The sequence below is a fragment of the Oryza glaberrima genome, chromosome 10 (genome assembly GCF_000147395.1).
Source record: "Oryza glaberrima chromosome 10, OglaRS2, whole genome shotgun sequence".
Taxonomy (NCBI): Eukaryota; Viridiplantae; Streptophyta; class Magnoliopsida; order Poales; family Poaceae; genus Oryza; species Oryza glaberrima.
Genome location: NC_068335.1, coordinates 4,003,152 through 4,030,267, shown reverse-complemented (window position 1 = coordinate 4,030,267; position 27,116 = coordinate 4,003,152). Strand labels below are relative to the sequence as shown.

General features: G+C 42.1%; 1 protein-coding gene and 1 pseudogene across 2 annotated transcripts; one reads left to right on the top strand and one right to left on the bottom strand.

Moving 5' to 3' along the window:
* The first annotated feature begins 2,776 nt into the window (after positions 1–2,776).
* LOC127753029 (uncharacterized) lies at positions 2,777–12,240 on the top strand. 2 transcript variants are annotated; one of them, XM_052278484.1, is made up of 4 exons: positions 2,777–3,179; positions 4,373–4,460; positions 10,757–10,818; positions 11,871–12,240. In XM_052278484.1, exons 1-4 carry the CDS (start codon positions 2,789–2,791, stop codon positions 11,885–11,887), a joined length of 558 nt encoding a protein of 185 aa, XP_052134444.1. In that variant the 5' UTR covers positions 2,777–2,788; the 3' UTR covers positions 11,888–12,240. The 2 variants fall into 2 exon arrangements, with proteins under 2 accessions (XP_052134444.1, XP_052134443.1); XM_052278483.1 differs by having other exon boundaries at positions 4,370–4,460.
* Positions 12,241–19,473: 7,233 nt separating this feature from the next.
* On the bottom strand, positions 19,474–25,453 carry LOC127753386 (glucan endo-1,3-beta-glucosidase-like; annotated as a pseudogene).
* Between the last annotated feature and the right edge of the window lie 1,663 nt (positions 25,454–27,116).

The following is a 27,116-nucleotide window of genomic DNA, read 5'->3' as shown; positions in this document are numbered from 1 at the left end:
ACTCTATTTTCTAGCTTTTTTTTATTTGCCCAAGACTTGATCCAATTACTCATACTATATTCAATTCTTGAATTAAGTTGGATCAATAAACTTCATGTTTATATTTATTCAACATAGATGTGATCATAAGATGGATGTGTTAGTATTATATAACTTCATGATGTCTTCAAGAACATAACTATAACACTAAAACATTAACCTATGAACATAGTTTAACCATCATGGAACTTTTCAAATCACCCAAACATTATTCTATGAGAATATTTATTCTTCTTGAATATGTCAATAAATTAATTGGGTGACATGTCTAACTTTTATTCATTACGCCAAAGTAAATGTGGTGTTATTTGATCATTCAGAATCATTCGAATCCAAAAGGTCATTAATTATTTAGGATATTGTTTACTACGAGTAAACCAATAGCTTTCAAATAGCTATATGCAATTTCATACGTCCTTGATGAATATGCAATTTTCAATGGCCAATAAATAACACACTTCGTTGTGTGACAATAATTCATAATTATCCCAAATAAGATTCGCTAATAGTTTGGGCTATTTTTGCTTCTAGCATTGACCTATAACACACCAATTTGCCTGCCACATATCCACAATTTGTTATGCTTCTTTATTGCAAATATTCTGAAATTAATTTGCAAAATACACATATTCCTCCCCCTTTTCACGCCAATCATAAAAAAACTTACAAAATAGTTGTCGTGAAACCCACATATTTGTTGTAACTTCATGGTACAACTTTTCTAAAAGAAATAATGTGGTTGCAAGTGGATATATTCAAGCTTCAATGCTTAAACATAAATATTCTAATTGTTCATGTGCATAAGTAAACAACTTTACATGTACGCCAATATGGCGTCAATGCACTTAGAACTATCAACCTACATGGTTGATTAAGGCTTAGTGGATAATAAGAATACATTCGCCAAAAATACTTCAAATAATAGGCAAGATAAATATTTACATTCATGTTAGACATGCAATTCACAATTTTATTCCACAAAAGGTTAAAGAATTACTACAGGTAAAAAAAAGCAATATAGGTAAGGTGAGATGACCTATATAAAAAAAATATTCAGTAATCTAATGTAGAAGCTTCTATGCCTAAAGCAAAAGATAAAGATGCTCTACATGAGCTTAACCATGTTCTTCATATTGAACTTAATCTAAACTATAATGTAACTCGTGTATTGTAAAATACTATCTCAAAAGAACGAATGCAAGATTACTGTCATTACTATTCGTGTCCCCCTGAGTTGAACATCAAATTCAAATACACCAAATTCCTTTCCTTCCACAAATTTTGAGTATGCATGTTCTTCATGAACATATTAATAGTATAAGTCATATATGTGCGTGCAAATGCACATGTTGATAGTAATACAACTTCTTGTGTATCAATTCTAACAACTAAACATGTTGCATCTAGGCCAAAATTGCTTCAAATGCAAATGACCAATTTACTCAAAATAATTTACATACATCCATAAAAACAATACTTCATTTGTAAAGTCATTTATACGTGGAAGATGGACATAACATTATCAATCAAATGAACTATAGACACTGCATAGGTACATAGTCTTTTGATAGATAATTTTGGTGCAGGGCATATTGTGTAACATCCTGAAAATTTCAATTTTCTAATTTTGCATCATGCTAATTCTTATGTTCTTAATAACCTTCTAAACCTAGGAAAGTATAATTAGCGGGACCTCCTAAAACTGACTTGTATAAAAGCCTCTATGGTATTTAATCTCTTTTGTGTTTTTCATTTAAAAATATATTTGGTTAAATTGAGGTATTTCTTGATTTGGTTCAAAACCTTCTTTTGACTAGAATTTTTTTATTCAATTTTGTTTGAAAACCCCTTTTTATTATTATTATGAATTGTGGTCCAAGAAACCCTCCAGTTTTTGCCCTTGAACCTAAACCAAAATAATTCTAATCTCATTAGAATTATTTGTTAATCCATCCTTTGATTTTAAACCTATCCTTTGATTCTCAATCCAAATATCCAAATTCCTCCTTTTGATCTAGCCACTAATTTAATTTCTGTGGCTTGATTTCCTTCTCGGCACAAGAATAAATTATTGGGAATATTGTGAATAATTGCTCTTGTGCTAAGAAAATAGATTATATCTTTGTCATCCAAATTTCCTATTAGCCTCAAACAATTCTTTGAAACCCATGCCATATATTTTGAGGCTAAAACCCTATTTATCCTTCTCCAATTATCTTTTTCCCACCTTCCTATTTACATATTAAATTTTATTCATATATCTCTCACCCTTTCATTTGAGTGCATCAAATAAATTCCATTATATACTACTAAAATATTGCACTCAAATAATTAGAAAATCTCTCTTTGGAAATTACCTCCAAAATAAATTCATCTCAAAGGTTAGCCACCTAAATTTCTTCCAAAGATTAATTTGGATTCAAACTCCATCCCTTAATTATTTGCAAAAAAATTCTAAAAATCTTCTTTTCAAATTGGGCCGGAACTCCCTTCTCTTCTCTCGGCCCAATTCGGCCCAGCTGGCCCAAGAGAGGCAGCCGCCTCTCTCCTCCTCCAGGTGCGCGTGTGCAACACGCGCACGCCGCCGCCAACCGTCGGCGCCGTGTTCCTCTTCTCCACGCCGCCGTCGCCATGTCCTCCTTCTCCTCCTCCTCTGCGAACCGACGTCCGCCGCCTATAAATAGCTGGCGAGATCGTCCTCCCCTCCCCACATCAGAGCTTGAAGCTCTCTCTTCTCTCTCTCCTAGCCATGTTAAGCTATGCCGGCCATTGTTCGATCTCCCTTACCACAGCATTGCCGGCCAAGTCCTCGCGCCATCGGGTTTGCCTCGATGAGGAGAACCCATTTTTCCCGTTTTCCCCTTACTTCCACCTCATAGCAGCCACCATCGCCACTTCTTTTAGCGGCCGGAGCAAGTTCTTGCAGCTGCCGTTCCGGTCTCCTCCCTCTACCTCTCTGCCATCCACCGCCCTCCCCGGATGCGCAGTGCTCGGGAACACCACCCGCCTCCGGCGTCGCCGCCTTCCGGCCGTCGGAAAGCCGGCGCCCCTCCTCCCCATCCTCCCTGTCTGCCTCGGCTGGAAAGAGAGGAGAAAAGAAGAGACGGAGGAAGAAGAAGAAAAAGAAAACGGACTGACAGGTGGGCCCCTGCACAGTACACTTTCGTAATTTTCCTATTTATTTCCAAATCCAATCTTTAGAAGCCCATATCTTCTATACCGTAGATCCGATTCCAGTGAAACTTGGACCTAAATTCATCTAAATTCAAAATATACATTTTGATATCAAATTTTCTATTTTAGGATTTTATTTGAATTTCTTTAATTTATTCAAATACCATTTGAATAAATATTTGATTTAATCTTATAATTGAATTTACAATTTAAACTTATATTTGCTTTTCAAATATTTCCGTTTATTTCCAAAATACCCTTTAGCCACTAAAAGCCGCCGGTTGGAACTTTATGCCTTCCATGGGGGCGTTCGCGGTTTACTATCCCCGACGTCGGACCGTTGGTTGTAAAGCCCGGCAAAACCAAACCCAAGGTCGAAGTGCTGCTCCTGGCACCCCAGGCCTCAATGCGTACAGCGGTCGGAGCTTCACTATTCCCTCGACCTTCACAGCACGCCGCACAGTTAGCTCTTGGGCTCTGTGTGATCCTAGCCGCTCCACCACCACTCACGGTTGTCGGAGTAACAATTCCGCCCCACCAAACCCACACAAACCTCCTATCCCTCTAGCCGTTATACTATCCGTTGATACCGGCTAGAGAAGATACCAATTCTAGTCGTTATACTGCCCAACTCTAGCAACGACTAGCAAACAGCCAAACCCCAGCCGATACCTTGCTAGTCAAATCCAAGTTGTCATCCATATTCCATACCCTCTACAATACCACCTATCTACCATACTTTCAGCCACTTACTTTCTGTCTACCAGAACCTACACATAAAATATAGAGCCTAGCCGATATGCCGTCCTACTCCGCTATCGGCCCAAAAATACTAAACCCTAGGTATGATCCTACCAAAACCTGCCATCAGTCGATACTAGCTATATATCTGTTCAACCAGTTCAATCATCCAGTATATTTCCTATCCTCTAAACCATAGAAACCCACACATGAAATGTAAGCGACATTAGTTGCTTGATCCCCTCTCCAACCTATCCTCCAACCCTTTAGAAACCATACATGAAATATTAGCTCAACAATCCCTATACCCAATAAAAAGGAGATATTTATACCCTCAAACCTAGCCCTTCTCGATCTTCATCACTTTCTTGCCATCTCATGATTTTTATTGAATTTGATTCTTCCTCTTCTTCAGTAGAGTCTATCATATTTGGATGGCAACCTGTGGTATTTCGAGGATCGGATAATCAGGTTGCCTATCTCGGATTTATTTGCGTTGGAGCAAGGCAAGTTATTATTCATCTCCTTTGAGCATAAATGTCCTGTATTTTATATCTCTTTTCTATGCATTAGTCATACATAATTTCAAATGCATAACTTGAACATAGCAAACCAGATATGCTAGCTTTTGCTTAGCCATGCCTAGTTAGACTGCATAAAATACAATGAACTTAGATTGGAACAGTACGGTAGAAAATGGTTGATTTCCGGGTGGCTAGTACTGTTCCAACCGACATAAGATTGCCCAAGTACTTGTGAAAAACGAACGAGTACGACCGCAGCTTCTAGAATGGAGACAGACCTAGATATTATGTTAATTAACAATGTGGTACCTCTGTACAGTTGTTCCTTTTATAAGTCCTCGCGCAGGAGGCAAATTTACGCCGCGAAGGGCGATTGTAATATTTACCGAGGCGCAGGTAAATATTTGAGATAAATTATGATGACTAGTCTATTTGTGAACCCTGATTGCGATGACATGGTGTCATACAATCAGTTCTCTCTAAAGACCTCGGGAACGCCAGAACTCCTCTCGCTGCTGATAACGTTACGTTCAGAGCGCATAGGGACTAGAGTTCATGGAACAGGTGCCACAATTGTTAATAACCTAATACTAGGCCATGACTAAATCTGATGATTATCAGCAAGTCGTGGACTGCGGGTAAAGCGTACATCTACTGCAGTAGAATATTCATAAAACTATTCGAATAGCCGTGCTCACGGAATTGAGTATCGGGACTCATATGGTATTTGGTTAGAAACCTAATTCAAGATTTTACTAAATACTGTTGCATTAAAGTCATTACAGGTTTTCTTCTTCTACATCCTCTGCTTTCTGCAATTAAATCTAGCCGTACTCAAATGCTAGTATTACATACATTCAAATTAAATATAATAGCTTGCTGAGTACGTTGTACTCACCCTTGCTTCAACCCCACCTTTTTCAGAGTCATTTTGGAGTTTGTGCCGAAGCCGGGAGTTCTATCACATAATTAAGTTAGTTCCCTTTAAACCTAGTCTCCAAATCTAGCACAATTAGATGGTTTAACTCTATAGCAAAACATTAGAGTTGGTTCATTCTATAGCTTCTACTATATTAGTTAGCCACAAGTTTGTAAATACCCATATATTTTATAATAATACCTCCTCTGAAACTTTAATCAAATGTATGCAATGAAGATCCATATCGTTGAACCTGTATCAATCTACTGATCTAGGGCTTGATACAGTCTAAACATGCCAGTTTCCGAATCATTAGTTTTGGGACCCGACATATTGGCATATAGACTTCTCGTCTAGATATTCGCAAATTCGATGACATTGTATCTACTTGGACACAATTAATATAAATTAGTTGTAGCTTATCTTCTATGATAGTCATGCACTAATAAATATCTCTAATCAATAATATACTCTCTTCATGATGAGTATATACATTTATTCTATACGGAGAATATATAATTGTGCCTTCTACAAATGTGGCGACAAAGACAAAGAGAAGATATATAAATAATTCTATTACTCATTTGCCCAATAAATGTATTTGCTACATGCAACTACTTACATGATGTCCTTTTATGCAACTTTCTACTAGTTTACTTCTAGTAAATAAAGTGCACAAAATGAGTACAAAATAGTAAAGAATGGTTTTCTATACACACCTTTTCTTACAATCCTAGCAATTAACATGATTTTCTGCTATTCAAAGGTATGTGTAATTCACAGAACTACTAACCCACAGAACAATCAATTACCCCAAACAAACAATTGCCAGGAAATAAACCATAAAATATGATGCTTCCAAAAGGGGTGCTAAAACAAAGGTTTCACAAGTTCACGGAAGCTCTTTTGCCTAAAAACAATGTTTCTAGGATTGATTATGGTTATTCAAGAAACTAACTAAATAGTTAAAGCAAATACTTAGAAATACGGGACTAAGGTATAAATCCTTAATTCTTCTCTATTTGGCGTAAACCCAATTCATGAAGGTTCAAAGTATAAATGGCGAATGTATATTCCCCGTAGTTTCTAATGTCCCATAGGACTTTTCCGCATAATTTCCAAATTCCGCATAATGCCTTGGAAACCAAGGACTTTTGAAATAAAATGCCGTTTTCAGACCAAAATCTCGGTTCGTGCCCGACTCCTTTTAATAGGCCAATTTCTACTTGGCCCACCTCCTTATACTGGCTAGCTTAAAAACCTGGCCAGCCCATCTCATATGTTGCCCAATGGGCTATTACGACCTTCTCCCACAAGAAGTGGGTGAGGTATGATCCAATTGCCATTCTTCAATGGAGACAACGGATGGAACTAATGGCAAACATGCTACTGAGCCCTCAGTAGAGATGGACGACTATGGCAAGTTGCCATGGTCAGAGGCGGAGCGGCGGTGCAACATCTAGTAGCACCGACACCGGCATTCGTTGGCATCAGGCCGTGACCGGCGTCCGACAATCATAGCTCCTTGTTACGTGTCGACAAAACTCGGCTCGGCATACAGGCCGGCATGGCGGACGGCTATCGGCGGCGTGTGCTCACGGCGGCTTCGACCCTCATCCCGGCTGCGTGCGGTAGCGTGGGAGGCATGCCGTGCGTACCGGCGGCGAGGAGAGGCGGGCGTAAGCTCCTCGGCGTCGCTACGGGCGGCGGCCGTCAATTGCGTTGTAGATGGCCTCGAAAGGCCATCGAGTCGGTGTTTCAGATGGCGGATCGATGAGGGAAAGTCTCTGGATTGATTCGGCAACCATTGACAAAGGGGAAGTCGTCATGCGGTGGCGTCAGGGTGTCGCTACGTGCAGGCGGCAGCGGCGGCGCATGCAGGTGCCGATGACTCGGATTTGTTACCATCTACTTCATACAGATAGCAATATGATGGATTATTAACATACAAGTCACAACCAACAGTGTCCCAAGCGTGCTGATCCATAAGATCGGCGATCACGAGTGTGTTAATATATTTATAGATCAACGACTATGTTAGTCAGATAGACGACAACTTCTAGGTGGTGTTGTGTGTTACCGAGTGTGAGGTGTCGTCGTTCGGGACAACACTCCGTCGTTCAATTCAACGGATTATGTATGTGCACCTTCTTGTGTGCACGGTAAGCGCGTTCGGGCGCGTGGTGCCGAACTTCGTGGTCGGCGATATAACAAGAGAAGAGTCGACGCAAAGGCCAGACAAATACATCTATTCATGCGAGAAAATAAAACGACTAGAGGCATGATCTATTATATTAATCTCGCTACTGCTAATTTTCAGAATAGATTAAATCGATAACTTATCTCGTTTAACCAATGTAAAGTTCGCCGATCTGCGGATGCCGATGCATAGCGTATCGGCGTGATGACGTACGGTTGTTGAAGAATCCGATGGGTGGGTGAATATCAATTGTTACGTGCATCATGCATGCTGATCCTTGCATGGACGTAGTGGTGTACAGATGCATGCGTGAACGTAGATTGGTCATTGGATCACACGCATACAATGCATGTGCTTTCTTGGTTCATCGGCTGGTTTTGCGATCTGCACTTGTGCACGCGCATGTGTCGACGGCTCGGGGGCTCCAGTCCGGACGACCGGCGGGGCTGCTGCTCCGCACGTGGAGTGCGACATGCACGCGCGCCACCCGGCGGGCTGCCTCGGTGCGCGGCTGCATGCGGAGGCGATCGTCTCGGCGGACGACAGACACATGCATAAACACAGTAGATCAATCTGATTAGTACGGAAACAAATTGATCTAGTAAAAACGCTTACCCGGATCAGCGGAACGAGCGAACTCATGCTGATAACGTGTTGAATAACTAGTGGCCTATTCGCTGATCCGGAGTAGAAGACGACGACCTCATGCACACAACCATATAGTAGATGAACATGAATATAGGGAGGGGCTTCACAGCTTTATTGCTTTAACCATATGCGGATACATCAACCAACCTTACCAACCTCTCAAGCCCTCTTTCTCTCAGTATATATATCCATAATAGGAAGAGTCCTATTAGGATATGTTTTCATATATTTGGTATGAGCCCATATGTATCTCTGGCAGGAGATAATAGTTTCATAACATGAACGACTCCGTTTTGGACTTCTTGTGGGGCCGGTGGTTTGGCTGCAGGGTTTGGAAGATTGGAATTTGTTTTGGAAATTGATGGTTTGTGTCCCAGTAAAACTAGGAGTTCTACTCCCACTTAATAGGAGGTTTTTGTATAAATAAATGATGGGTTGAGGCTAGAAGATATAGACTTTTTGGGAGAAAAAAGTTAGGGTTTGCTTCGAGATTTTAATCCTAGTTTGCGAGTTGAGAGGGGAGTGCTTTACACGCACTTTATAAACACATATTAATGCAATAAAGTTGATCTGCTTTCAAGAGTTTCATCGACACGTGTTTTACTTGATCACGATGGTTTGACCAGAGTACTACGGGTGGTCTGACTGGTGGGTAGTGGCGGTCTGATCGATGGCTTGGAGGATGTCTGTCACGCCCAGAAATTCACGAACCAGAATTTCTAAGCTGAATGTGCATTAAACCCCTGTCCAGGACCAGCCAGGGTACACAAACGACAATTGTTGACATACAGATCCACGTCTTACAAAAATATAAAAGATTACAAATGCAGCAGAAAAGATAAAAGCGAGCTAAGCCTGAAGACTTGATTCCTGCAGCGGGCGACTCCATTCTACAGGCATCCTTGACGGCAGCTACGAAACCAACTTCTTCGAGGCATCTTCAACTAAGAAGGACTTCAACTCTGGTGTGGGGGAAAAGAGAGCAAGACTAAGTACTACCCACTATATTCAGCAAGTCATATCGGAAAAGGAGGTATGATGCAGGATATATCCAAAGGAGGCTAAAGGTTCTTTTGCATAAAGCTAGCATTTAAAAGCAGTAGTTGAAAGCAGTAAAATAGATGAAGTAATTAAACAATATTAACCAATCACTGTCCAACCCTACACCACGTTGCAACAGGCCCAACCAACCACCTGAACTACACCAGTTCATTAGCTAACTAGGGTGAGCTAATCACGGTGAATCTGGTCGACCGCCCATAACCGCGGGCACGGCTATTCGAATAGTTTTACTCTGATAAGAGGTGTACAACTGTACCCACAGGACACAGCCCCACGACACGTTTTCGTGCGCCGACATGCCACCACGACATACCGGAAAGAGGCCGTGACAGGACCCTTCGCATAACCCCCTCTAACCGATCGCACCACACCTCAGGTTTCGCCCCCGTCCCCAGCAGGCAACGGGCAGCTCCCCTCTCGTGCCGCGGTGAGTCCGGAAGCCGCCGCTCCCGGCCTCGTCCGGCCTCCCCACCTCTATATAATCAAACACCGCGCCTCTCTCCACCTTTTTCCCTCTTTCGCCGCTCGCTCCCGAGCTCCCTATCGCCCTCGCACCGTGTGTCCACCCGCCGCCACCATCTCCACCGCTCTGGCCGCCTCTAGCAGCCGCTAGGGTCGCCGCCGCACCCCGCCATCGGCGCCGCCGCATCCGCCATCCCGCGAGCCACCGCGTCCGCCATTCGTCTATCGCAATCCGTCGCCGGAGATCGCCGTCCACCTCGCGCCGATGAGCACCACCATTGCCGCCGCCTTCGGCCATGGTTTCCGCTCACAGTAAACCTTCTCTCTCTCTCTAATCCCCATCATTGTGCTCCTTAGGCCCATCCGGAGTTCGTTCACCACTCGTCGCAGTCTCCCGGTCACTCGTCGCTGCCGTTCGCCGTCGCCTTTCCCCCGGCCGGCCGAACCCCTTGGTGAGAACTCCCTCCCCTTTCCTTCCTCTCGCGCGCGCCGCCGCTCCCCACATGCGCGTCGCCGCGATGCGCCGCCGGCCATCTGCGTCGCCAGCCGCCGCCGTCGGTGGCCGCTTGCCGCCGCCGCATCGCCTAACCGGCCGGCCGGTTTGAAGCCGAGCCGAGCCGATCGGGCGTCTCCCCCTCCCCTTGAGCCACTGCCCGGTGGGGCCCACCCACTAGCCGGTGTCACCTCCTCCCCCTTGAGCCGCTGGCATGCGGGGCCCGCTTGCCGGCGCCGCCCCCCCTCCTTGATGACGTCAGCCCTGGGATGATTTATTGCGCAATAAAATAATTAAGGGTTTTCTTTTATAGTAATAAACACAGTTTATCTTCTAAAATTCATAAATAATTCATTGGAGCTCCGATTAAGTCCATTCAAGTCTCAGTAAATTCATAAAAATGTATAGAATCCACTAAAAATGGTTTTGTTTCCTGTTTCAGTAGACTTATAGCATGTTTTGCTTGTGTGCTTTGTTTGTCGCGTAAATTTCAGCTGTTTCGTCGATCCGCGGTTCCTCGAAGATGTTGCTGTGGTCTCATCAGTGCGAGAGCAAGGCAAGTCATGCATTACAATTGATCATATCGTACCCAATTTACAAATGTCTCGTATTTCTATTAAATGTTGCATTGTTTTACAATATCATGTGGGATGGGTCCTTTTACTCAGCCATATATCGTTTACCTTATGCCATTGATAACTTGGGTATTAAAATGACTAGATGTTGGTTTAGAAAATTCTTAGCCATGCTTAGTTCAACTAGTACACAAAGGAAGATCACATTAAAGCATAGACTTTGATTATTGGCATAGCTTTGGATTAGTGCCACCGCAATGGTGTTGGTTAATTAAAATACACTACATGATGGGCTGTTGGTGCATGGTTTTGCTAGTCGTGCCCATGGCGATTAAGGACCGGTTCGCGGGATGCCTTGGAAGAACTTATCGTACTTACCACAAGCCAGTGTGGGCAACGGCTGGGCTTGTAGTGTAGCTTTTCTCTAGCCGACGTACCCAGACGAGGGTGGGCGTGATGGAGTTGGGTCGGCCGGGGTGTCTGGTTGATTGGCTTCCGGATTCACCGTGGCACGAGAGGGGGGCTGCCCGTTGCCTGCTGGGGACGGGGGCGAACCCTGAGGTGTGGTGCGATCGGTTAGAGGGGGTTATGCGAAGGGTCCTGTCACGGCCTCTTTCCGGTATGTCGTGGTGGCATGTCGGCGCACGGAAATGTGTCGTGGGGCTGTATCTTGTGGGTACAGTTGTACACCTCTGATTAGAGTAAAACTATTCGAATAGCCGTGCCCGCGGTTATGGGCGGTCGACCAGATTCACCGTGATTAGTCTCACCCTAGTTAGCTAAAGAACTGGTGTAGTTCAGGTGGTTGGTTGGGCCTGTTGCAACGTGGTGTAGCATTGGACAGTGATTGGTTAATATTGCTTAATTACTTCAATTGTTTTTATGCTTTCAACTACTTCTTTTAAATGCTAGCTTTATGCAAAAGAACATTTAGCCTCCCTTGGATATATTCTGCATCATACCTCCTCTTCTGGTACGACTTGCTGAGTACAGTGGGTAGTACTCAGTCTTTCACTCTTTTCCCCCACATCAGAGTTGAAGTCCTTCTGAGTTGAAGATGCCTCGAAGAAGTTGGTTTCGTAGCTGCCGTCAAGGATGCCTATGGAATGGAGTCGCCCGCTGCAGGAGTCAAGTCTTCAGGCTTAGCTCGCTTTTATCTTTTCCGCTGCATTTGTAATCTTTTATATTTTTGTAAGACGTGGATTTGTATGTCAACAATTGTCATTTGTGTACCCTGGCTGGTCCTGGACAGGGGTTTAATGCACATTCAGCTTAGAAATTCTGGTTCGTGAATTTCTGGGCATGACATTGTTTGATCGGTGGCAAGGCAGCGGTCTGACCGGTGCGACTTCATTAGGTTTGCGGTTAACTTTTATTTTCTGCTAAAAGTTTTGATTTTTGGTGTTCCGACCATTCACCCCGTTATTAAGCTTGGTTACTTGTGTTTGATCGTATAGAGTTTTGCCATGTGTGTGGTTCCTCCTGCTAGATAAGTGGTAAGAATGGGTACTCAATTGAATAAAAAGGTTGAAGAAACTAGCTAAGGTGACCAAACTTCAGGAGAGATGCGATGGCACGAGGAGGGTTGTACAAAAGATGGTTTGCTATGACATCCTTATGATGGTGAGGCTTGGAATGATTTTAATGCTAGATATCCTGGTTTTTCTGCTTATGTTCACAATGAGCAGCTCGGTCTTGCAAGTGATGGATTCAACCATTTTAGGAATATTAGTTCAAAGCATAGTACTTGCTCAGTGATGCTTATTCCTTACAATCTTCTGCCTTGGATTTGCATGAAACAAATATAGTTAATTTTGTCCATGATAATTCTTGGATAAAATTCACCTAGGAATGATATATATGTGTATTTGGACCCGCTTGTTCGATGCGCTCATGCAATTATGGCAGGGTATGGAAACGTATGATGCTTTTGCAAGGAAGAAATTTTCTCTCTGAGCTGCACTATTATGGACATTGAATGATTTTCCTGCATTTGCTTACCTATATGGTTGGAGCACGGGAAGGAAATATGCATGCCCATCTTGTGCTATACATACAAAATCATTTCATTTTAAAGAAGGTGATAAATTTTGTTACATGGGTGTTGACGCGAAAAACACACACTAGCCTGGGAGATCTGCTTAGCTCCAGCATAAGTCCAAATCTTGGTGAGGTGCGGGCGTGCCAGTCAGTTTGATCCTGCAACTTACAAGATATATAAACAACAGATCAAACAGCCGATCGGCTGTCAAGCCGATGGAGTAGTTCCAGCCGATGCCGATTCCAACCGATAGCGATGGATTTTGAGCTATCGGCAATATGTCCAATGTAGATAATGATATAAAGACAGTCGGCTGATGATGATGCAATATAACAATAATATAATCGAGTAGAAACCAATCGGCTAACAATGACATAATAGAATAAGCACTGATCCGAAGGTTAAAGCATACATCGGCTGGTGGTCCAATGTCATAAAATCCACAAGATTAGATTAAACAGTGAAACCTTTGTTGCGATCAGCTAAATCCAACTTATATGTAATCCTTATAAGCCGATGCAACATCTAGACAATTTATCGGTTAACACTCTGATAAAGCACTAGCATGAACCTATTGGCTTAACAAGATTTATATTATCAACAACAGGTCAAACCTAACCGATGCAGCATGAGATTGTATATGATAATCTAATACTTGATGAGCCAATAGATCTGTCTAATGTTATGGATATAACAAATCTATTTAAAACAATATTGTGACTGCAGAGATATATCGGCTAAGGCAGAAGATCGGAGCTAACCGAGACAGTCCCAACTAAACCGATGGGTCTCTAAACACAATGCAATTAGAGATAGAATTGAAATATCAGGTAGGGCAAATATATCAACCAAATCAGAGCAATCCAAGAGATCGAAGCGATGCAGCCTTGAACAACACCAACGTAGCTGATAGATTCACCAAGGCCGGCGGAACATAGGACTTACCCCTTCGCCGGAGATCGAACTGAATCGAAGCAGCCCCACGTCAAGTGCCAAATTCCACCGGATGATAAGTAAAAACCTTGGTAAAGAGGGTGGCAATGCGCCGAGAGTAGTTATATTGACCATGAGATTAATTACAATGACCCCGGGCCTATATATTTATACCCATGGGGAGATACTAGTCCTTGTAGGACAAGAAAGAAACTTTCCTAAAGATAAAAGGAAAACATAAAGTCCTTATAGGACTCTAAACACTCTTTCCTAAAGATAAAAGGAACTAACAAACTATTCCTAATTAATAGATACATTTGCCATGCCGCATCCTCCTTGAACTCGGACTCTTCTGGATAAATTTCTTTAATTGATCCGACTCCACCTAGAACACAACTACTGGCGATTTGACGACTCCTATCGGCTGATTCCAAGACTCTGAAGCCGATACTGACTCTAGGCCGATGATGACTTTGGGCTTACCAAATTTTTGCGTTAACAATGGGTCATTGTCGATGGTTGCCACTGAAGGGAAGAAAATTGCACCTAAAACATTGAATGGAACTTCTGTTTTGACAATGCTATAGGGTAGAGTATTTGTGTTTGGTAAGAAGGTAAGAATAGCAAAGATGTCAAAAAGGAAAAAAAAAACAGACCAAAAACAACAGTAATGACAAGGGGAGCAATCATGAACTCAAGCATAAGAGAGAGACATGCAAGGATAAATCAAGTGATAAGCCAAATAAGTTTGAAAAGCATGAGGATTGGTTGAAAAAGTGATCAATATTCTTTACGCTACCATATTGGGAGTGCAACAAATTATGGCACAATCTATATGTGGTGCATATGAGAAAAATGTGTGTGATAATTTGATTGGAACTTTGTTGGATATTAGTTCAAAAATGAAGGATGATCTCAATGCACGACTTGACTTGGCAGATAGTGGCATTCAGCAAGAACATCAACCTAGAGTAGATGATAAAGGAAAACAAATAATGTGACCTGCACCCTTTACTATGTCATGAGAAAATAAAAGAGATTTTGTGTGATTTAGAACATTAAGACCCCCCCCCCCCCCAAATGTCATGTTTGACTAGAAGACATTCTTCCTATAGCACTTCAATCATGTTATCCCTATGTGATATGGAGAGAGGTTTTCTTCCTTCTTTGTTTTTGCTGTTAGGGTGCATTTGTTGGTACATTTGGTCGAAGAAGTTAAGCTTGGTGGTCCAGTGCACAACCGTTGGATGTATCCTCTAGAGAGGTATTTATAAGTAGTTTTTTTATCAAAGCACAGTGAGGGAGGCCCCCACGATATATATTTAAGAATAAAGTGTAATTACAAAATTTGGCAGGAGCCAAAAGAAAAATAATGAAAAGAGAGAAAGAAAACTATTACAGCTGATCAAACCATGATTGCACTGGAGGTCTATGAATCTCCTTGAGCCTAATTAAATGTAGACTAAGATTATACTTCAAATTTTTCCTCCAAGAAAAACTGAAGGCTGAATTCCCTGGAAAATTAGTCCATTCCTTTCGTTCTAGATATTCCAGGTAGCTAGCAAAAACAATTCCATGAAACAAGGGTAAGGGAAAGAAGATCGTTGGGGTTTGTATCATCTGACGAAAATTCCAAGAAGTAGACCAGATCCAACCCAAACGGCTCCAACAGGCAGAGCTAAAATAGCAGAGAAAGAAAAGATGTTCTCTAGTTTCCCTGACACTTAGAGAACAGTTAGACCAGTTAACTGTAGCATTCAGAGGAGCACAATATTTCCAGTCCAAAAGATCCATGGTATTAACTCTCTCCACAAATAAAAAAAGCACCCAAAGACCTTGATCTTCCAGATCCAGTTTAGGGTAACTGGGGGCATCAAGGACCAGAAAGTAAGCTTATAGAAGTTTTGCGATGTATATTTTGATGAGCCCCAAAAGTATAACCATGAATCATTTGAATCAAACAAGGTGACAGATTGCAAACTTTGTAAAAGAACATCATACTCCTCAAACGCCTGCAAGGACAAAGAAATGTGAAACAGATCCTGTGGTTCTGTTGCCAAATGCTGAGCAATTATATGTTGTTTTTCTCTCTTATATTCACTATTCCTTGAAAATAACATATTTTTGTAACTATATATAGATCATTTGTTCGAATAAAGGCACTTGTGCGAAACATAGCTTACCCAGAAGGTTCAATTGCTGAAGGTTATATTGCAGAAGAGTGGCTGGCAAATTGTTCATGATTTTTAGATGAAACTACACGCTTTACAAGACCACCTAGAAACCCTGAACCTTCAGATGATACAATGGACTTGTCTATGTTTGAGAGTGCCGATGAATCAATTGGCTAGGCCATCGTTGTAGGCTGATTTGACAACCAGCTTCTAGAACAAGCACATTGATATATGTCTTGCGACACTATGATAAACTTGAAGATTTTTCGCAAAGTGCGTAACACAAGCATATTCTATATCTTTTTTTACTGTGATGTAAATATAGATTGTTTAGTGTGATTGATTGTTGCAGAGAATTTCTCGATGAAGAGAAAAGAAAACTGCCTCATACAACTAACTTAACACAGTCCACCATTGATGGGTTGATTAATAGAAACTTTGCTGATTGGTTGGAACGGAAGGTATAATTGTGTGCATTAAAATTTCTGCTGTAAGATATTATTTAGACAACAGAGAGTAACAATCCTCTTATGCTGGTTTTACAAAATGGTGTAGTTTACATAGATGAAAAGACAAGGGCATTGGCTGCAAAACAAAACAAAACTATTATTTGCTACCGTGGCTATGTTATTAATAGTTTCAGGTTCCGAACTATGAGAACGGTGGCCTTCACTGGCTGAGAAGATCAATAGACCATACCCATGAGCTTGTTGACGGCTGTTAAATACCAAATTCATGCCGTCAATACCTACATAAAACTGGAAATATAAAACATCGAACACAGTGGTAGGGTTTAATTCTAACGATTTTCACTAGCGTTGGTGTATATTTGGATGAAGGTGACTGTTGGTGGATGGCAGGAGGCCCTTTGACCAAATCTGCCGAAACCCATGGCGAAGGCTATGGAGCAAGAACGGCGTGAGGCGAAGAGTCGTGCGAGTGCCTTGCCAGGCCAGAGGCGTCTCAGGCGAAGGGTGCAAGGCGAAGACTATCTGCCGAAGGAAAACGACTTCGCCTTGGCAAGTTCGCCCCTGCGAGGGCCGAAGAAGCCTTTCCGGCCCATCAAGCCTAGGGGCAATAGGGCCGGCGATCGCCAGACGGCCCATCAGGGGCCCATGAGCCCCTATATCATCATGTACCCCTATAAATGTCCCTTTCATAAGGGTAATCATGTAAATTCCCCTGTATAACCTAAACCCTAGTAGTAAGAACCTGTAATGGGGCTATAAAATAGTCCCCTAGGGCCATGTAATGGGGGGAGAGAAAAGAAGGGAAACTCAAAATTTAATACACTTCGTTTTCTTCCTACCACTATTGAGTAACCACGTCTTTCGACGTATGCGGTTGTCATTTCGACAACAGTGACAAACCATCACAGTTGAGACAAAAGATACATAAAGAAGGAGGAGAATTAAACTTCCATAACCAGACATAGAGATTTGAGCCCACCAACCCAATAAGATCGGAATTAAATGAGCCAACTCTAGAGAAATACTAAAGGGGACCACATGCCAAAGCCTAGGAGAAAGGCTTGGGCTAGAGGGGCCAACCAGGATTCAGCCAAACTGCTGGTTCGGCCGAACCAGGCCTGCCCATTTGGCCCAGAAATTTTACCGGTAGTTATTACCGACCTCTTATGACGGTTGTGACCGTTTCCGGCGCTCCAACCGTCATCAGGAGGACACTTGGCACAAGGAGGTGAAGCAAGAGGGAATATGCTTATTGGATGCCTTCAGCATCTGCACACTCCCAAGGCACCTTTTGGCCTATAAAAACCCCTATCTTCCCTCATTCACAGCACACCAAAGCGTGAGCTGAATTACAAGAGGTTCTATTGTATTTTTATGTACATTATAATAGGGAGAAAGAGTCTGAGGAATTTTAGAGTTGCCGGTACTTTCCTCTTTACCTTTTGTACATTGTTAATTATTATGCTTTAATAGAAATATCTTTCTCAAGTAATTAAGATTTACTTTGTGAGGATTATCTCTTACTTAGTTCCTATTAGCGTACTGGATCATTGTTCACTATTATGCATTAATAGATAGTGATTATTTTAGTGTTTAGCTAACGGTAGAGTAGTAATTAATTGCGTAGACGTTGTGTCTAGGTAATTAATTTCCAGTGATCGCTTTGTACCCCACAGATTGTTAGAGGTTGGTGTAGAGGTAGTGACAGCCCTCGAGATCACTGTCGTCCTCCCTATCCGGGTATGAGGTAGAGCGTGTTCTAGTAGCAGTGAGCATGCCAGTGCCTGAAGTATTGCGATACAATTAAAGTTTAGCTTTCTGTAGACACAGTTCCTCACTAGGAAATCCTCTCTACCCTTTGTCCATTTTGCTTTTTGTCGTTACATGAACTTGAAGAGGAGTTGAACACACACGTTCCCTATAGAAAATCGATACCTTAGAATACTGTCGGCTGAAGTGCTACATCTCTATCTTCATACGCTTGCGGATTTTATTTGTGACCATACAAAATACCAACAGAGCCCAGTCAACATGTCATCTATTGAAAACCTCTCGTGTGTGGCAAATGACCAAAATTCCCCAATGTAATGGGACACTTCCTTGTGAAGGCACAAGGGAAGATATGTAATTTCTCATTGGTCCAAGAATAGAAAGAGATGAGAGAAAGGAAGAGATCCATTCACTTCCAGTTCTCTCACCACTTCGGCCAAGGAGAGAGAGGAAGAGATCCATTCATCCAGTTGTCTCACCACTTCGGCCACATAACTCCTCTCCTTCCTCCTTTTATGTGATTTTATGTGATTTTATGTGTTCTCAGCTTTGACTCTTTTTCATGGATGAGGGAGTTGTTTTTGTGTCTCTTGTAACAAGATTTTGTCAAAACAACCATTTCCGCCACTTTGCTAACAAGGATGTACATCACCAATGTGTTAGGAATCTCTGCAAAATGCCTCATCAATGACGACATCGATTGTCTTACGTGCGATGGCAATGATTGCATTAACATATCATTTGTGTTATGATGACCTTTTACATGGTGCAAAGGATCCTACCAAACTGATGTTTGTGACGCGTCACCCTCATTTGAGGCAACCAAACTGATGTTTGTGATGCGTCACCCCCATTTGAGGCAAAATTTGTGGTTTCACTATCATCGACATCCTAGAACATTTGCAAGAGGCCTTCGATGTCATATCTATCTGTAATGTATATCTTTAGAACATTTGCAGCTCTATCTTTACAGCATAGATCTATATATTTTTTTTTGCCTTCGGCCATGTGCAGCTACTCAACCACCATTACCACAACTGTTGCACCATTATGATGGGTTACATCGACGGATGTCTACAAGAAATCATCAGCAATGACCACAGTAAAAAATGTCAGTGTCATCACTAGCATCCATGACACCCTCGTTGTGACTATGAGAGGGAAAAGGAGAGAGTAAAGGACGATCAATAGGGTTTCTACCATATTCAATCTTTCCACACACACAACAATGTATCGCTTGTCTTGTTTAGAATGGAGAGCATACAATTTGTTAACATTAAAAATCATTGTTGGGGCGTGTCTTGGAGGGATTGGGGTGGCTGCTAACTGAAGGCAATTGAGTGTAGCGCCTTCTTGTCATGGCAGAATAATCCAAACTGCTTACAATCCTCATCGAACATAGAGTATAAGTAAGTTTGTAATGGAACCCCAGGCCTCCTTGGCGTCCCCTGGCCGACATGGCTGATAAGATTTTCATAGTAGGTCCTCGAGTTCTCCACTGTGGCTGCCATCATCCCACTCCAAGGCCAACCACTCTCTGCCACAACGATCCGGACGTTCTCTCCATCAGCACGCTCAAGCGCCGCATACAACGCATCCACCATTGCATCAAACAAGTTCTGGTAATTGTAGCTCCCGTCCTTGACGACCGTGCCAGGTGAGGTGAACAATGCGTAGCTGATGGCAATATTGTGACCTCCCTCATATTGGTAGGCGTAGTAGGGGTGCACATTGGCTAGCAACGGTGCATCGGTGACTGCCAAGAACTGTACTATGGACTTTATGTATGGTTCTGTGTCCTGGTGAAACACACCGATGGATGGTGGGTATGATTTGGCCAGTATGGTCTGCGTCACCACCGTTGACACCTTGATCTTGCCAAGACCTGCCGATGACAACGCCCTCTCGATGTTCCTCATCGCTGGCAAGATGAATCTCATTTCTATCCCTGCTGGGACCTCATGCCGACTGCGATGTACTGGAAGGAAACACCTGGGCTGTAGGCTTGCACGTTTGTCCTGACCCAGTTGGTGGCAGCGGCCTGATCATAGCCCAGTGATTCGAGGATACTGTTGTCGCCCACGCCGAGGATGATGCCAATGCCACTGCCACAGAGGGCAGAAAGGACTTGATGGTTGGGGTGGTAGAGCCTCATTAGTCTGATGTTGTTTGATTTGTAGAGCTCTACAACCTCCATTGGTGAAGGAAGGTCTGTGCCTCTCATCCCATAGCAAACGCCAACAAAGCTTGTGGCTGCAATTACCAAAATAAGCTCAATATCAGCAATATGTTGCAAAGCTTGTGGCTGAAATTACCAAAATATGCTCAATATCAGCAATATATTGCGGTTTTACACATATGGCCCTATCGATTCGCTTTTCAGAGAATAAATCAAACAACATATTTACAAATGAAAAATAATTTATGAATAAAACTTTTATACACATGTTATTATCAATTTAAAAGCAAATTAAGGCTAAAAAATAAACTTCTATGAAAAACCCTAAAATCAATTTTAAATTTATGGTTAAAATATAAATTTTGAATGATAAATATAAGCATAAACGAAAAGATGACATCGATAGTTTCTACGAGGATTAAGATGGGCGGTGCTTCCTGCCTGGAGAGTGGAGACTGAGGCTGCGTTCTTTCAAAGGAGATTGGGGAGATTGTCACTCGTTTTCCGTGCGCACGCTTCCCAAACTACTAAACGGTGTATTTTTTGCAAAAAAATTTCTATATAAAAATTGCTTTAAAAAATTATATTAGTCCATTTTTGAAATTTAAAATAGTTAATACTCAATTAATCATGTGCTAATGGCTCACCTCGTTTTTCTTATCTTCCCAATCTTCTCAATCCCCTCTCCCTCGAACATAGACTGAGTATGCATGTAAGTAATCTAATGTACAAATCGGTCAGAATGCAGGTGCTACTTTTCCTTAAAGTACAACTAGCTGGGTGGCCCGCGCAATTGCGCGGCTAGCACCTAAACACAATTATAAATTTTTCAGTATAATTTTGCTTAAAATTTATTAAATAGCTATCTTGTTGTCGTAAGACTTTAAAAGACCAAATCTTATCATCTCCGTATTTCCAACTATATATTAAAATTTATTAAATAGCTATCTTGTTGTCATAAGACTTTGAAAGACCAAATCTTATCATCTCCGTATTTCCAACTATATAGTTCTTAAAAGTCAGACCAGCTGCTACCTCTTACTTCTGTCATATACCACTATTTCTATTCATTCTCCTTGAAACCTTTAAAAGTTGGATCTTATAGTTTCGTTTTTATAATTTCTAGAAGTCTCGTCAAACGCTGTCATTATGCGCTTCTACGGCCCGTCTACTGTCTTTTCTCTTTATTGTCATTGGAATTTTAAAAATCGAACATAATTACCGTTCGGGTTCATTTTTTTACTTTCTAGAAGTCCCACCAAACCGTTAGGGGCTTTGCTATTGTACTCCTCTATGGCTCGTCCGCTGCCTCCCTTCTTTATTGTTATTGAGATTTTAAAATCGACCATGATTATCATTATTTTTTTTACTTTTTAGAAGTTACGAACCTTAAAAATTGGTAGTTTTTAGAGCTTATTGTCTTATTGGGTTTCATTTTTTATAGTTTTTAGAAGTCCCATCAAACGATGCCACTATACTTCTCTAAGGCCCATCTGCCGCCTACTCTTTATTGTCATTGGGATTCTAAAAATCGAACAAAACTATCGTTAGAATTTACTTTTTATTTTCTAGAAGTCCCGCCAACCGTTGGTAGCTCTGTAACTATACTCATATACACCCCGTCCGCTGCTTCTACTTTTTATTGTCATTGAAAATTTAAAAATCGAATATGGTTATCAATGGGGTTTATTTTTTTTACTTTCTAGAAGTCCCGGCAACCGCCTTGCCTATTTGCTTCATGGCCTGCCTGTCGTCCCTCCTTTTAATCGTCATTAGGATTCGATTTGGTGTTTTATTAACAGTTTTTATATGTCGTATTAACTGCCACCACTCTACTCCTTTGTAGGCCTGCTACTTAATTTATCTCGTCAAATGTTTTAGATGGTCTTGTACATGCATAGATCATACTGGCGAAGATATTGTACCTTAAATTTTATTTTCCATGTCTTATAAAATACGAATATGCTCAGGCTAGGGCGACCGACGGGGGTGGAGCAGGATCGAGCGCTCCCCCCCTCCCCGTGCGCACGTTCCCCTGGCCCCACCACGTGTCTCAAAAAAATATTTCACCTAGTGTACTCATAATATTTCACTATGTATAGAGCTAATGTTGCAGTGAATTAAAATATTATTTTGCAACAAATCACCCACATATTTTGGAAACCCTCTATTAAGGAAAGTCGTTTCATTTTTTTGTTCCACTAAAAATATTTCACCTAGTGTACTCACAATGTTTCACTACGTATAGATCTAATGCTGCAGTAAACGAAACTTCTTTTGCAACAAATCACCCACATATTTTGAAAATTCTCTATTAAGGGAATTCGTTTTTTTGTTCCACAAAAAATGTTACACCAAGTGTACTAACAATGTTTCACTATGTATAGATCTAATGTTGCAGTGAACTGAAACATTCTTCCGCTATTTGCTAAAATATTGTTTTTATATAAGGTGAAATAATGCCCGATTTAATAATAAGCTAAAAAAATTTCGTCAGAATATATCCATGTGTGGTCTTGTTTTGAATATTTAATTGCAATGAATTTCATGGTGTAATCGGATCATGATTTGGATAAATAATTTAAGAGAAAAAATAGTTTAAAGTGGTTTTGCACGCATGCATGGCTCTGACGTTATGCTGACGTTAGCGTCCGATTTTTTCACGCTTGGATGGGGCGCCCGATTGGTAGTCTCGTCCTATAAAATAATGTATATCTATGTTGATTTCTTCGTAGCATACTTGCTTTGCTTCTAGATTGATTGTGGGCTATCTCCGCCCAATGTCTCTGCTATCTTGGCATGTGCATACGGCATGACATGCATGGAGTGTTCTCCCTCTTTACTATCAATGGCCATGTATGTATGGCACGTATATTTTCCAGCCACATATGAAACGTGGATCACTATAGTTCAATTTGCACTCTAATTACCATCTAAACATAGATTAATGTAATTTGTCTGATTACTGTCCATAAGACCATAGCATCCATACTCAGACAACCTGTCCGACTCCTAATCAATCAACATGTCTGACTTCTATTCATTCAACATGTCCGACTCCCATATTTCCTATTAGATCAAAGTTGCTTTCTATTTAGACTCGATATTGTCATGAATAATCTACACCACTAAAATCTAGTACAACTACGAACTAACGGTGTAAATATTTATCTTTTTATCCAATTAATGTGAGAATTTCTAACCCCCACAGCGAACGTGGTGCCTTCTTTCAAGACTGTTTTAATAATATAATAATAGATACGATGTCATCCTAAATAAGCTACTACAAGGTAAGTTGGCAAATAGCCAACTTGATCATTATTTAATTGTTGACTCACTGGAGTAGAAGAATACAGATTGGACACTGGTTCCTTAATTTCCTAACCAACAAACTTCATGCAAACAATGAAAACACTGACAATGTAATGAGAAGAAAGATTCGACTCCGCTTCTTACCTAATGATCTTTCGGACAATAAAATCCTTGAATTTCAAAATCTGTGGTTGGACTTTTAAATATCTATTACTCCACGTGGTTAGACTTTGAAAACTGTGATCATTAATATATAAATTTTAAATACATGAATTTCAAAATATAAAAATGGTATGTGTGTATATTTATCTTGAAAAGTACTTAGTTCAATAAACTTGTTTCACCTTACTTAATGCCATATGAAATTATGGTCCAATTTACACATTGGAGGCTGTTAAAAAAATTCAAGCCTCATGTACTTTTTACCAGAGGAAGTTACTCTACGAAATTATAAGTCTAAACACTAAATTGTTCGGAATTGGAAATTTTGTAGGATACAGTAAATCAGAGAAACTATTTTTATCCATCGAGAAGATATCCCTGGTTCATAAATAATTATAAATTTCATTTCACTGAAATAGTTACAATTTTGTTCTGAAAACTTGTACAAGCTTAACATAATAACAAATATAACTATAAATGCATGTATACTACTTAATAGTTTATAATTTGTTTTTTTACAAATTATAAAGATTGAATTTGACTTTACATACTAATCTATCTCATCATTTTTTTAAAAAAAATTAATAACTATTTGAGTGACAGGAAAAAAATCCCCTAAAAAACAAAAATCCATGTCTAGTAGATCCTTATCTTATCAAAGTTTTTGTAGATGCATTATGTGATATGCAATTTTTATTTTCTTTCTCATGCCTGGTTTTGCCATCATATATGCTTAATTTCTCATTATATAATCTGAATAAATCAATAAACAAAATCATATGCAGGAAATCTTAATTTAACAGGGGAGTTGTATGATATTTTACCGGATCTTGTGACCGTCTCTCCTCTCTTCCACACGCCAAGGTGGTTGCACGGCCAAGATGCCAGTTTGTCGCACCCCCAATTCTCGACCACCATGACATTAGGGAACGAGGTCTGCAGATCACGCCATTCGCATTCCATGTTCTTGAGGAATCTGACACGCAAAATCTCCACGTTTTTCCAGCACGCGGCGCCCCCGGTCATGGCGCGGAGCCTCCCGCCACGGATGTAGAGCTTCCTCAAGCTCGCCGAGGTGGAAGGCTGTATGAACTGCAGGAGGTCGTTCATGGGCGTGCGCTGCAGGTCGAGCTTCTCCAACCTCGCTGGCAGCGCGATCATGGACGAAACACCTTTGGTCCCCCAGACAATGGTGAGGGAACGCAGGTTGTCGCAATGCTCTAGATGCCGGAGCTCGTCGTCGCCGGCGACCGCGCAGTGCTTTCCCGTACACAACTTCAGCTTCCTCAGCCTCGGCATTCTTGCCAGGATGGCGAGGCGGCAGGGGTTCACCTTGCTCTGCGCTCTCCCGACCACGAATCCCTTGAGCACCACGAGGTTGGAAAGGCAGCTGAGCTCCTCCGGCATGGCGTCGAGTAGGCATTCTGAGACGTCGATGTACTCTAGCCTCGAGAGCGCCCCCACCGACGCCGGCAGGTTCTCCAGGTTGTGGCATGCTCTGAGGTCGAGCACGACGAGCTCGCGCAGGTTGCCGATTGACTCCGGTAGAGACTCGATGAGAGAGATGCCCCTGAGGCTGAGGTACCTGAGGTTCTTGCACATGAACGCGCGCTTCAGGACGTCAGCGCCGGCGGCGAGCTCCACGTGGTGCTCCTTCACCGACGTCCTCCACCGCCCGAGCTGCAGCACCGCGAGGCTCTTCGTCTTCGCAGGCTTGCCGCCGACACGGTCCAGCCGCACGAACTGCTGATTGATGTTGTAAATCGTTAGAAGCTTACCATCGTCGTCGTCGTCGCTGTTGTTACGTCGTCGGCGGTGGCGCCAACGACCACCACGCGTTTCGTTGCCTCCTCTGACTCCGGCCGCCTCATTGCCTCGCAAGCATAATCTTCGAGTGGATTGCACTGGGTTGTCTTCCTCGTCGAACTCCAGGAAGCCGTCGTTACGGGCAGCGTCAACCAGACGCGGTCGAACAGAGGGGTTCACCCGGCAGTAATGCACCCCGCGGCAGTGCTCCCGGTGGAGGGCCGGCTGAAGGAAGCCGCCGGAGAGCTCCCGGAAGCATTCCTTGGCGGCGTCGATTGACTCCACGAAGCCCTCGCCTATCCACCAGTGGAGGAGCAGCCTCTTCTTGATGGCCTCGACGCCGGCAGGGAAGGCGGCGAGGCAGAGGAGACACCGCCGCAGCTTCCCGTCGAGCGATTCTAGCGAGAGCGCTGCCGGGTCGGAGTCCCGAGGGTTCCCGTCGAGCAAGTCCTCGACCGGCGGCGTGTCCATCTCCATCGACGGCCGGCGCGCGACGGAGGAGGAGGAGGCGTGGTACCATCCGCCGCCGTGGGGGTTGGCATCAAGCACGCGCTTCAGCTGCTTCACGTCGTTCTTGAGCTGCAGGGCGAGGCTGCTGACCTCGACGTACTTGGTGGATACCAAGCGGTCTTCGTCGTCGTCTGCTTCGCCATGGCCGCCGTCTTTGTCGTCTCTACTGGCTAGACGGGCGAGGTCGACATGGATCTCGTCGACGAGCTTGTCAATCGGGTCAAGGGTAAGGACAACCTTCCCGAGGCGCTCTTCAATTTCAACAATGGAAACATTTGAGGTGGACATGGTGATTTCTTGATGATCCGGTCATCCGGCTAGGTGTTCGATCTTGATGGAGTATATTGGTTTGACTTGGGAAAACTATTCTAAACCTAAACTCTCGAGGGTATGTCATCTTATCGTTTACATTTAATTTAAAAAAATTAATAAGATAGATTATTATGTAATAGATCACACCACAACATGAAAGAACAAATTTAACTTGCATAAACAATACAGTTTCATATATGACTTCAATTTCGACCTTATGCACGAATCTTTCAATTGAATACAACACAGTGAACACACTCCACCACCACCTCACTGATGTCGAAACATTTTTAAATACATCTTAGAAAAACGAAATATTATACTAGCCACACGCACATAACAAAGGAAGCAAGTTGTTTTTACTAAAATACACGTATTTAATATAGTATATTTTTATTTACTAGTACATTACTTCATTTACGTGCGTGTATGAAACTATGTACTCCCTCCGTTTCACAATGTAAGTCATTATAGCATTTCCCACATTCATATTGATGTTAATGAATCTAGACATATATATCCATCTAGATTCATTACCATCAAAATGAATATGAGAAATGCTAGAATTACTTACATTGTGAAACGGAGGAAATATGACGTATTGATGTGC

Coding starts and splice junctions, on each gene's coding strand:
- LOC127753029 (XM_052278483.1), top strand. CDS start 2,789: ATGTTAAGCTATGCCGGCCATTGTTCGATCTCCCTTACCACAGCATTG. Junction 3,180..4,369: donor AAAAGAAAACGGACTGACAG/GTGGGCCCCTGC, acceptor CCTCTTCTTCAG/TAGAGTCTATCATATTTGGA. Junction 4,461..10,756: donor TTTATTTGCGTTGGAGCAAG/GCAAGTTATTAT, acceptor CGTAAATTTCAG/CTGTTTCGTCGATCCGCGGT.